The sequence below is a fragment of the Sodiomyces alkalinus genome (genome assembly GCF_003711515.1).
Source record: "Sodiomyces alkalinus F11 unplaced genomic scaffold SODALscaffold_4, whole genome shotgun sequence".
Taxonomy (NCBI): domain Eukaryota; kingdom Fungi; phylum Ascomycota; class Sordariomycetes; order Glomerellales; family Plectosphaerellaceae; genus Sodiomyces; species Sodiomyces alkalinus.
Window position 1 is genome coordinate 3,249,063 of NW_021167082.1, and position 13,753 is coordinate 3,262,815.

The 13,753-nt window shown below is 42.5% G+C and overlaps 1 protein-coding gene across 1 annotated transcript; it reads right to left on the reverse strand.

The window, feature by feature from the left end:
* Positions 1-2,659: 2,659 nt before the first annotated feature.
* SODALDRAFT_339785 (BAR domain-containing protein) lies at positions 2,660-3,955 on the reverse strand (the record flags this gene model as incomplete). Its single annotated transcript, XM_028612884.1, has 6 exons — positions 2,660-2,695; positions 2,757-2,888; positions 2,958-3,558; positions 3,621-3,703; positions 3,765-3,846; positions 3,924-3,955. 6 exons carry the CDS (start codon positions 3,953-3,955, stop codon positions 2,660-2,662), a joined length of 966 nt encoding a protein of 321 aa, XP_028467266.1.
* Positions 3,956-13,753: the final 9,798 nt, after the last annotated feature.

Below are 13,753 nucleotides of genomic sequence, written 5' to 3' on the forward strand. Positions count from 1 at the left end.
TTGGAGATAATCTAGACCGTAAGACTTTATAAGGATACACTATACAGCTCTTCGGCGGAACTATTAACTAGAAGGCGGGTAAGTAATTAACGATTACGATGTTATTAATAGAGTTAGAACTGTTTACATTTGTAGAGGCGGCTAAGGAGACGTTATTCGTTCGTCGGATATTAAGGAATTTAAAGCTTTAGTTAGATTAATAGTAACTATAGCTATATTATAATACTTAGCAGACTATTAACCTCGTTAATAAGAAGGCATAACGCCTGCCAATAACGGTATACTATATCGATATATATAACTAGTAGGCGCGCTAGTTAATATAGTAAGGACTCTTTAGGGTTATATACGTTAATAGGGAGGATATAATTGTAGACGAATTAACGGAGGCGTTACCGGACGCGGAAAGTAAATAACTATAATAATAGCATACTTTAACACATGAAAAAGTTTGTATTAAGTGGTTAAAACGGTTATACGAAGAGATTAAGCGGGCTAAAGCCGCGACGATAATAGCCCCTAAGAGCATGATAAATCCGATGAATATAGATCCGATTAAGCTAATTAGGCTAACTAGGAGCGAGGAACTAATTACGGCAGAATTGAGTTAAACGGTTAAAAGGACGGATTTAGATCCCTTTTACAAGAGCATTTTTCCACTAACTATTATTTTTACGATGGAAAAGTTAAGTGCTTCTGGTTTAAACCGAGGCCTCTAATTGGTTAGTTGAACTAGAAGGACCGACCTTCACTAAGGGAATATGCTATATAGGTATAGGACTATGCCTGACTAAGAGCTTCGGGCCTCGGGCATTAGGATATAATAAGGGCGGATACCTGGAAAGACCAGATAGAATCTAAATAATATAGTATCCACCATAGAGTCTGCACCACTCAAATTAAGAGCATAAGAGACTTATATAGATATAACTTAATATAATATACACACACGAGACTTCTGCTTAATTAGGATTGCTATATAAGTACAATTTGACATGGGATATAACCTCCTCCCTCGTATCGAGTATCTTCTATTATACTTTCGCGTTCCGGGGTATTATCGCGACCCCTAATCGGGTTTACTCGATTATAGTAATATCCTAGTTATCAATCCGTTTAGTATCCGTGATAGTATACCGGATAATCGCTAAGGCTATCGAGGGATTTAACGGTTACGCAACACGTTATATAGTATTATAATAATTAAGTTAAGGTATATACGGAATTGTCTATGTTTTATTTCTTTAGGCTCAGAGTATATATCTGGGTGCGATATATATACTAAGCAATAGGTACAGAGTAGTCTATAGTAAGTACCGGAGGTCGCCGGGTATATATAACCTGTCCCTGCAGCTATCTAGATAAATACCTTAAGGTATCTCTCTATAGAATTATAGTTAGCACTAACACACCCTCCTAGAACTATAGAATTAATTCTAACTGTTCTGAAACCCGAAATCCAGGGTAACTATACCTAGACCTTAATCCTAGGTTCAACGGCTTATTAAAAAGCACGTATCCAAACTGAGAACTCGGTTAAAAATAACGTAGTTACTCTATAGATCGTTATAAAACCAGGAACTAAAATAGCAGGAGCGTTGATCGCTCTAGTTAATCGTCTACGCGTAGGCAGATCTCTATTCCTAAAATGTACACGAATTAAGCATACTTTTATAGCGTTAACGCCTTTGTTAATCCGTCGCTGACTATCTCGCCTATAAGGGTCTATTTAACCTTAATTTAAGGTTATTAAATAACCTGCTAAATCTCTAACGCGTAGATATCGATTTGCTTTAATCGCGAGGTAATATAAGGTCGAGCGCTTCCTAATAACTAAGGCGTTTAGTCCTTATTATAGAAGATTATTAGTAGCTCTGTTTTAAACGTCACGGATAGCTCCTTTATTAAATATTATAGCGATATACTAGTATATAGAACTAGTTAAAGCCACGAGCTCTACTTTATTACTAAAGGTTATAACCCTTATTTGCTTATTAGCATTCGACTTAATCTAACTACGGAATAGTAAAGTCGTATACCCTTATAAGCTATACCTTATATAGCGATTATTAGTAAAGACGGCGTTACTATTATAAAAAAGGGCGTGATTTAGTAGGTCTTCTTATAGTCCGAACCGAAGGTATAGTAATTTAGTGGACTTATAATACTTAAGGTAACGGTTAGCGGTATCGTGATACTATTAGAACGGGTTTAAGTTAAACTCTAAAAGACGGAGGCAGCTTTAGATATATCCGGCCTTGTTTAATAGTCTAGGAAGATCCGGTATGTAGTCGGATCCTAGTAGTAGGCTAAATATAACACTCTGATTTAGTTAAGTCTTTTTTTTATATTTAGAAAATTGAAAAATCTACCTAGAGAGCCAGCCTAGTCTAGGTAACCGAGAATATAGTAATAAACAATAAAATACTATAATTAATATACTATTAAGAAAGAAGACCTATTAAAGAATAAGGCTAGAAAGAAGTCCTATATTATTATGTCCGTGGAAAGCCACGAATATATATCTTGAATAGCTTATTTAGGGTGGCCAGGACTTTCTATATTCGTAAAATACAAGAGCCGGCGTTGAACGCGATGCGCTTCCTTATTTGGCAGAGGAAAGAAAGTAGATAATCCGCACTCGGTACATAGTGAGTGCTTAGGATGTGCTGTCAAGCTTCGTACGGTAGCTGGTCTGTGTATATCGGTTAGTAACGGGTGAACCCACGGCGCCATGATGGCGATTAGCAACGCACTTCCTGTTCTACCTGTAACCCATCTACAATAGGCGCCAATTCGCTCAGGATCTCGTATGATTTCTTGTGGTATTCGATCTGAGCGGCGATGAGGTCGGCCAGGTTCCGTAAAGGTTCGGGAGTGTCCAAGACCTGCGTAACTTAAATTAGCCACAACCCAATAATTACTTCACCCCGCCAAATCAGGAATGGAAACCAGACATTCTTCATGATTGCCACGGCCTCTTCCGTTTGTGTGACAAACTCATCTTCGGCTTTCTCAACCTCCTCTTGAGCCTCGGAACTTAATTCGTGGGACTGAGGCTCTTCCGCTCGCGATGAGCTGTGCCCAAGCTGCCACGTAGTTCCATGGGCACGAGCCTTCACGGCATCAAGATTCAAGCGGGATTTCTCGACATTCTTTCGGGCACGGCTGGCAAACATGAGGTTGGTGTTCAAGGTAGTGGTCCAGGCATTCAGGAAGTGGGTTTGAATCTGTGCGTCCTGGGCCAAGCGCGCCTCGCCAACGCGCTCCTGCGCCAAGGCGTACTTCTCGAGTGCTGCTGCCAGAGGATGTTCGCCAACACCAGTGTGCTGTTGGTGGAGTACTTGGCTGCTCGCAAGACTGGCGCGGGCCATGGCATGGCTGAAAGTCTTTGGTTGGGGCTTCGCCGTTGGAAGGGCAGTCAAGGCGGCTTGGGCCTCCGCTGGGGAGCTAGCCGTGGTGAGAAGGTGTACTTTTTCGCTAACAGTGCGTCCCAGGTCCTGGAATGTCTCCTTGATGTTGGGAGGGTAGTCATATGCTTCGTTCGAATATTGCGAACTGTCGAGATCAGTCTCAGCGCAAACAAAGAGGGTCGTAACAAACAGGGAACCTTTACTCACGTCACCGCAAGCATCTTTTGGTGGACCGTCTTGAGAGCATCAACCCGCTTTTCAAGGTCAATGTAGTCAGGGGGGAGCTGTGTCTGGAGTCCGGTCAACATGGCTTCCAAACCAGGTGAAGACCGCGGCGTCGAATATATTTACCTTCTCCTCCGCCTGCCCCAGCTGCTCTTTCGTATACTGAAATGTACGGGAGGCAAAAGGAGTGATCTGTGCACTCAAGGAACTGTGATTCCATGCATTGCTCGTCAGGACGCGAAGACATCACGAAAATGCATGTGACATCCTGGTAGTTGGACGTACGAGATATTCTTCCCTAAGTTGCCGAAGTCCATTTCTGAATAGTTCCTTGGCGTAACAGGAAATGCTCTGAATCCGTTCGTAGTATTTGGCCGTTCTGACACTGTATTTCGCAATTGCGGATGTCGTTTGTTCATCAAAAGTCCAGGAAGGGCAAAGGGAGCCGGTTGGTGAGAAGCGACATGTAACTTCAGAGTGCAAGTGTTTTGCTTGTACCTCTGTATTGGCCTTTGTCTCCACGTAGGGATTGTTGAACAGGCCGTGAGATTGACGGTTACGTAACGGGGATGGATTTCTCCCCACACAGGATATCATATAAGTGCCCACCCCACCGAGCTAGTCTTCGATGTTACCCGCTAGACCGAAACGGTGTAACCGCGGCACTTATAAAGAGGTTACAGTTCAACTGACTATTGTCCCCCCCTGCTGACCTAACTATTGCCCCCCTATTAGCGTAGATTTAACCTAATCTGACTATTACTATAGTCTTTGCTTCTCGCCCGACTATTAATCGCTAAGCCTATACTAATAATCGGGTAAGGTTAGCGGGACGGAGTAGAATTAAATCGCTGCTAGTGCATATAGGGAATTAAAACTGGATTATTTCAGGATTATTTCCGGACCTATTCAGGATATAATAGTTAGGTTATATAATATATCGGGTAAAAGCCTAGTAATTACTAGCTAAATAAATCCTAATCGTTTCTATAACTTAATTATAATAATGCTAGATTATAATTATTTTTCTCTAATTACGCTTTATAATAATAAATAAGGTAGCCGTGGTCTTAAGCCTCTTAGAGGCCCGTGTTATACTCGTAGGAGTAATAGCGCGTTTATTATTATCGTGCTATATACTACACTATCGATCTAACGGCAGCGACCACGGGCGCGCAATAAGAGTAAAATCGATAAAACTATCGGGATAGAGATTATAACTACTACCTCCCTCCCGGGATACTATCGTAGCGCTACTATAATACTAGCGCTACGGGATAGCCGGAAGAGTTATAGGATAGCGTCGCCCCGACCTCGACTATATAGAATTCGTAACGGACCCACTTTTCGTAATATAAACGCTCCCCCCCCCCGCCCGTGGCAGGATATAGCGCGGAACCGATATAAGACTAAAAGGGGACTACTACGCCCCCCAGAACTAAGAGTAACTAAGATTAGCGCAGAAATTTAGGCCTTACTAGCTAATAGGAATATAATTAACTAGGTCGTGGAGCTAGTAAAAGAACTAATCACGATAGGTAGTACCCGTAAGGATACTAGTACGATACCGCTAACGCACCTATACGCTATTATTCGTTATATTATCCGAGAGGAACTCCGAAAAGGGATAAATAGCACGAAAAAGACCTAGGCTAATATCGTAGCCCGGGCTCCCGTAGTAGTACTATTACGGGACCCCGCACCCCTTAAGGTAATCCCTACTAGGTATTACCGGGAATTAATTATCCGCTAAGAAACCCTCCCCGAAGACTAGCCCCTTAAGGATAGGACCCTAAAGGAGATTATCTAAGCTATAAACGCCACGACTACCCGATATAATACCGTAATAGCATAGAAGCTACTATGCGGAGATATCTACCTTACCTTTACTAAAGGGGTATAGTGGTAGGCCACCTATAAGGAATAATAGATTAAGAAGGCCTTTAGTAAAGGAGCTACCCTAGCTATACGCACGTACCCTACGCTAGCTAAAGCTATTCCCTAGGAGGTCCTTAGCGCCCTATCCGAAAAAGACCTACTAGTATCCCTATAAGATATAAACCCTAAGGTAAAAAGTATCCGAGTATAATAACGGGTACCCTATTACGGTACTAGTAAGGTAGCGCTCCTCCTTATCGAATCGGCTTCGCCGGAAAAGGTAGTAAGCTTTATCCGGAATACCCTCCTCTTTAAGGGGGGTAGCTATATCTATAAACTATATAACCCTAACCTTAGCCCCCTAAGGTACTATAAATACCTATACTGTAGCTACTAAGCGAACGGCTACCCTATAACGGAGAGGGTATACCGCTACTACGCTAAGCCCGAATTAGTATACCCTTAAAGCCTAGGATATTATAAAGCTATAGCGCCGGGGCGCCCCCGCCGCTACGCCGCCTATACCGGAGACTATAATACCTTTAACGATTTATACCGACTGTTAAAGAAGGAGGCTAAAAAGACCCGTAAGGCGTATAAGTACTAAGCCAGGGACTTTAATATTACCCGTTAGACCGAAGCGGTATACCCGCGGTAGCCGTAAATCTTCCCCCTAATTATTATCGCCTAGGACTAAGACTAACCCCTGTATAAAGGTAGGGGTCGGCCCCCGAAAAGGACTAGGGGATAGGAGGGCTCCCTAATACTAGGCCCGATAAGCGCCTATATAGTCCCCCGCGGGGCCGATAAGGCACTATAGTAGGAACCCTAGAGCTAGACCCCGGTTATACCGGGTACGTTATCTTAACCTCCCCCCCCCCTTTAATTAATAGAAATCTATATCCTTTTATAGAATATAGAGAGGAGTTAGGCGTAGCGGGAGCTACCGCTCCGGTACCGCGCTAAGTACGATATAATAGTAATTTAGGAACCCGGCCTTAACCGCTTTACGAAAAGCCCGGTATACCCCTCCTAAGGGGTATACCGGCTAATCTAAGGAGGAGGCCGTGCCCTCCTATATATCTCTAATAGATACCCGCTATATATATGGATATAGCGGGCCTACCACGATACCTATACGGTTATATTCGGGACCGGAGATAATACCCTTATAATCTAATTAATCTACTCAGAAAACTACTAGTCGGCTAGGATCCCCTAGAATACGCCCCTATAAGATATATTTAACACGGCACTGCCACGGGGCCGATATATTCTTATAAGGGACTTTAACCTATGCTACCCCCTATAGTTATAGCCACCACGGTACTACCCCTAAGCCGATACCCTATTTACCCTTATAACCCGGTAGAACCTTAACCTAATAACCCCCCCGGAATAACTATATAGTACCGCCCGGGCCAGTATACAAGCACTATTAACCTTATGTAGGTAATATAAGGGCTCCGCTACGACTTTAGCGGCCCGGATAAAACCGTTATCGTGTCTAACTACTACTTATAGATAGTCCGAATTCTTATGAAGACGGATACCTTACCGACCACCGCGATAATACTACCGCGGGACCTAGCCGGGCTCTACTAAGTCTAAAAAGACTTTAACCCCTTATAGGTCCCCTAGCTCGCTACTACGCGGCTATAGTAGACCGGCCCCCTTATATTACTAGAAGATATCGACTTAGTACTAGATAACCTAATAGTTGAGCTTATAATTATAGCCGATAAGGCCGCGCCGCGCCGCTATAGGGGCACCCCTAAACGTCTATCCACCCCTTAGTAGAACGCGGAGCTAACCGCCCTTACCTAAGAAGTAAGGCGCCTCTACCGTAGATATATATGTAGGAAGTCCCGGAACCGATAGAATAAATTCTAGGAAGCGGAGAGGCGCTAAGATAAGGCCGTGGCGGTAGCGAAGCGGATATACTAATAGCACCTACTCTACTTAACCGGGAAGGACGATAGCCTTCTTTAGCGGCTATACAAATAAGCATAAACTAAAAGGGGCGTATTACTAGACCCCTTATCGGCGCTACCACTATACTAAGATAATAACGACTACCTAATAACTATATACGCAGAGAAGGCCGAGGTCCTAAACCGGAAGTTCTTCCCCCCCCCCCCCCTCCTTACCGCCCCTAAGCCCCTAAGCGAGGAATCCCCCCGGGATAGGATATCCGCTAAGATATTACCATAACGGATATATAGGGGCGCCTTAAGAAAATAAAACCCTAAACGGTATTAGGTCCTAATAGACTCCTAGTAGGGCTCCTAAAAGTATATAGACCCCCCCTATACTAAAGACTTAGTGCTATCTTTATAGCGTGTCTTAAAGCGAGCTACTACCCGAAAAGGTACCGCTACGCAACTATAATAGTCCTTAAGAAAGAAGGCCGGCCGCCGGCCGATTACGGGATAGTAAAGGGCTAATAACCGATATTACTCCTTAGCATAATAGGTAAGGTCCTTAAGGGGATACTAGCCGACCAGATCGCGATTATAGCGGAGGAGTATTAGCTCCTCCCGGAGGGATAGATAGGTAACCGGATAGGGCGAAGTATAAAGACGATAGTATAAAGAGCTATGGAGGCCGTAAGGGTAAGCTAGGCCTATAGCGGTACCGCTTTAATACTCTAACTAGATATTAAAGGCGCTTTTAATATTATCCCCTATTCCCGCCTTATCAAAGTGCTTAAAAGGAAAGGCTACTCCCGGTAGCTTAATACCTTAATTAGCAGCTTCCTCTAGGGCCGTATAGCCTAACTACTACTTAATAGCGAAATAACCCCCCCGCGGTACCTTTATACGGGCGTATTATAAGGCTCCCCGATCTCCCCTATCCTCTTTATCCTCTATATTTTTACCCTATACGAAGAGCTAAAAAGGGTCCCTAAAATAATAGTAGTAGGTTTTACCGATAATACGAATATTATCGCCTTTAGTAGGATAGAGGTATAAACGCGGTAACGCCTCGCCGCCGTATAGAGGATATACCTAAACTAGGAGATCGCGAGCGGACTATAGTTCGAACTAGCTAAGTATATTTATATCTCTTTCACGAAGTCACGCTAACCCTTACCTACCCCGCTTCCCCTTAGCGCTACTTTAATACCGGTGGCGGAGGCGATAAGGCTCCTACGCGTTTAGCTTAATAGGAAGCTTAACTTCCGATAAAATACTAAAAAGGTTAAAAGCCGACTAATTACCTAAATATACGCCCTCTTAAGGCTTAGCGCGGTAGTATAGGGGTATAGCTTTATAGATATAAGAAGACTATACCTCGTAGTAATATGGCTAATAATCGCCTATTACGTCTTAACCGTCTATAAGATAAGGGCTGGCCCCCGGTATAGCCCCGTAACGGCACTTATAACGGTATAGAACCGGTACCTCCGGTTAATAGCCGGAGCCTATATAGCCACGCCGGTCAGGGTCCTCGAAAAAGAGACCTTTATCCCCCCCCTTAACCTATACCTCTTAAGCCTAAGTGCCCGGAAAGTCCGCCGGATATAAAAGGAGGGAACCGAAGATAAGATATTAGCCGGAGTATACGCCGTAGCGAGAGCTTTAACGGCACCGAATGGGTATTATAGAACCTATATAGCCCTCGCGTGGATAGCCTAACTAAACGCCCTAATAACCTAGGCCGGAAACACGGCCCCGAGGAAAGCCCTCATAAAGGAATAGGGTTAAACCTAAGCGGAGGTATAGAGACCCTATACCTACGCTAAAACGGCACTAAGCCACCTCCCAATATAATACTCCCTCTGGAAATATAAAGGACTCCTAAAGCTATAAAGTGCCGTACTTACCTAAATTAGATTAGAAAAGCTAGGCTTATAAACCTTCTTAGTAAGAGCGAGGGTACTAGGATTCCTAATAATAAGGTACCCCTATAGTAATAGGGGGGCAGAAATAGCGGAGCACGTAGTACTCTAATACTAGGATATAGCCGAGGAAAAGCGTAGAGAGCTTTTCGGCGCTATAAGGAGACTACTCACGGTTACAGGAGATCTATACGATATACTAAACTATAACACCGAAGCCGGAATAATAGCTAAGTAGTTCCTATAACGGAAAAGGCTTAAGGACTTTCGCCTTACCCTTAAAGTTATAGAGGCTTACGAAAATAAAGACGATACTAAAGCGAGACCGGAGCGGAGACGGAATAGTATAGCGAATTAGTGGATTATTAATAAGGGTCCTATAAGCTAGGACCCTAGCGGTATTAGCTCGGTACTAATAGGGCGCTACTAGTTATCCTTATCTTTATCGCCCTCGGAGGTGCTAATACCACTCTTAACGTACTTAAAGTCCTATAAGGACTAGTTAGCTAATCACTACCGCCAGGGGCCATAATAGGGCCGAAAGGAGGCTACCTATAAAGTATTCTAAAATTAAGTCTATCTTACCCTCTAAACGCCTTATCTAGCGAGATAACTCCTATAACTTCGCTAATATAATACCGCCGCGGCCGTGGCCAGAAGGTAACGCCCGGTTTAGGGCCCGGCTAAAAGACTAGGACGCTATCCCTAGGCGCTCCTTAGCTTAGAAACTTATTAGTAAGAGATTACCACGGCACTAAAAGGGGATACTTATAGTAGCGACACCGTTATTACTAGCGGCCTTTACTGCTATATACGTGTTATAGAGATCTATAAAACGCTATTACCGTTTTTTAGTAGCGGAGGGGATTTATCGAGACGATTAGGATATACTATTACGGTATACCCGCGGCACTACGGGGGTATTAGCATAACTTATATTCTTACATAGACGCCGGTTATTAGTATACTGAAAATAGGCCATACTAATACCTATAGTATTAGAATAGGCCTTTATATCGTCTAGGTATATACCTAAGCGCTTAGTATAATAAATATAACTACCCTAAGTTAGCCACTACGGCACCGCCTTTATACCCCCGGGATTTACATACGGTATAACACGGATTAAGCCCTTTTTATAACGGTTACGATTATTATCTAGTATTAGCGTCATTATTAAGAGAAGATATCTACGACTATTGGCACGCTACCGCAGAGGCACTACTATGCTATAAAAAGAACTTATATTAAGCTACTACTATTAATTACTTATATATATATATAGATCGTTATTATACTACCTAGTTAACCCTACGCTACTACGCCCTCACGACGCCACCCGCGAGATACTTATAGTAAAACTATAGGGGGAAAACGACGAGAATCCTAAAGGGGTTTACTAGTTAGTATAAGCCGTAACGATAAATCTATAGGACTATAAATAGAGATAAATTAGGAGGAAACCTATAATAAGGTTATTAGCGTTATAGAAGGAAGAGGGAGGTTTAAGGTATAAAGGCCTTAGGGGATATTAACTATCTAATTCTTATAATAAGGTAGAGCCTTACCCCCCCCTACTTACCGCCGGATATAATAGGAACCTACCTAGGGGAGGCAGGAGGCGCCTACCTCCTTTACTCTCTTTATTAACCGAGTAGAAGGAATAAAAGGCATAATCCTCGGGGATATAGGGAGGCCAAGGCTAAAGGGCTATAGCCTCCGTACCACGGAGGCGTAGCGGTACCCCCTTAGCCCTTACTCCGTCGCTAACGATTAGCTTAGGCTAACCTACTAAACCACTAGCCTGCCACACTTCCCGTCAGCCACTAGCCTAGAGGTATAATCCAGATATATAGCAGAGACGAATCGGGGCTATATCGGCCCCGTAGCGGTATTACTCCACGTAAGGAAGTGTATAGGGGTTTTCCCCGGGTTTTCCCCCCTATAGCCACCCGAGAAGGACCGTATAGCCTGGAAAGGCTCCTATAGATTAGTTAGAATAGCGGAGTAAGATCGATAATAATAATAATAATAAATAAGTCAATAATTATAATATTATTAACCTTATTTATAACTAGCACGATTAATTAATAATTCTTTTTTTATTTATTATCGCTATTATTCTCCTCGTTAATTATAGCTAAAAAGTACTCCTAGATAGCTAAGTACTAGTAGTATCTTAATAATAAGTAAGGCCGTCGCCCTGGATTTCTAGGCTACGAAACTAACGATATAAGTTACTATTTAGATTTAATTTAGGACCGGTTTAGGATTAATTCTAATAGTATCTAGCAGGGTTAAGTTAAGGTTATATCGGGTGAAATATACTACCGCTATACAGTCAAGGATAGTCGCCCTTACTATATTATAAGTATTCTGTTATAGTTATACGATATAATTAAATAGCTTCTAATAATAAACTAGTCGACTGCCTACTCGATTACTAGCTTATTAAAGAAGTATCTAAAATAGTCTTATACTCTAACTTCGGCGGTAGCGGTAAAGGGTGTATTATCTTCGGCTAATAACCAGGAGGCAGCACGTATATTAGACTAGAGTGATAGCTTAATATATTAGTGGTTATACTAATTATAATACTAGGATTTTACCGATATCTGCACGCTTTAGCCCACGATAAGGAGGTTACTCTTTAGATACTAACTAAGAGTATAGCTTATCGTTATACTAGTATACTCCTATACGCCCCTATAAAGGGCGACGGTACTATATATTTTGCCTGCCTTACCTACCTATATCCTTTACTAATATTATTATAGTACGACTACGATTAAATAAAGGAGGTCGCTAGATATACCCTAGGCTAGCTTTATAGGTTTTACCATCTCTAGTAGAGGGTGACTTACCCCCTTTACTAGAGGGATAATAGGTGCTTAGTTTAGGTAAGCTTCCACTACCTAGATAGCGGCTTAGGCGCTACTGAATAGAAGGCGCGTAGCCTTTATCTTTAGCTAGAGGCTGGTTATTCTATTTCCTAGCCGCGCCCCCGTATACCTACTTTAGAGGACTCTGAATAATAACCCTACGGGTTATTTTACTACTAAATAATACTAATAAAACTATAAGAAAATCAACTTTTTATAATAATAATTAAAATTCCCTAAATGAAATATGATTATAAAGTCTATTATTATTATTATCGATCTTACTCCGCTATCCTAACTAATCTATAGGAGCCTTTGTAGGCTATACGGTCCTTCTCGGGTAGCTATAGTGGGGAAAACCCGGGTAAAACCCGGGGAAAACCCCTATACACTTCCTTAGGTGGAGTAGTGCCGCTACGGGGCCGACGTGGCCCTAGTTCGTCTCCACTATATATCTAGATCACACCTCTAGACTAATAGCTAACGGGAAGTATAGTAGGCTAGTAGTTAGGTAGGTTAGCCTAAGCTAATCGTTAGTGGCGGAGTAAGGGCTAAGGGGGTACTACCACGCCTCCGCGGTGCGGAGGCCACGGCCCTTTAGCCTTAGCCTCCCTACGTCCCCGGGGATTATACCTTGTATTCCTTCTACTCGGTTAATAAAAAGAGTAAAGGAGGTAAGCGCTTCCTACCTCCCTTAGGTGGGTTCTTACTATATCCGGCGGCAGGTAAGGGGAATAGGGCCCTACCCTATTATAGGAATTAGATAGTTAATATCCCCCGAGGCCTTTATACCTTAATCCTCCCTCTTCCTCTTATAATGCTAATAAGTTCGTTATAGGTTTTCCCCGATCTATTCCCGCTAATAGTCTTATAGGTGTAGTATTACGGCCTATACTAACTAGTATACCCCTCTAGTTTCCTCGTTATATTCCTATCCTATTTTAACTATACGTACCTCGTAGATAGCGTCGCGGTGGCATAATAGCGTGGGGTTAATTAGGTAGTATAGCAGCGATTATATATAAATAAGTAATCCGAGTAATAATATAATATAAATTCCCTTTATAGCGTAGTAGTGCCTCGGTAATAGCGTGCTAATAGTCGTAGATATCGTCTCCTAATAATAATAATACTAATAATAATAATCGCCGCTATAAGCGCGGTATAGTTCGTGTTATACCGTATATAGCCCTTAGTAGTATCGGAGTAGTATTATAGCGCTAACATAGGGTAGTTATATTCGTTATAGTAAGCGTCTAGGTATTTACCCCGACGATATAAACTATACTAATACCACGGGAATAGGCGCGGCCTATTAGTACTATACTAATAGTCGCTATCCGTGTAAGGATATAAATCGCTTAGGTGCCGCGGTAGTATTATATAGGCGTCGGGGTGGATATAGCTAATAGTGTAATAAGTCCCCCCCGCTACTAAAAAGTAGTAGTAACGTCTTATAGATATCTACTAGATATATATAGCGGTAAAGGCCGCTAATAGCGCGGGTATCG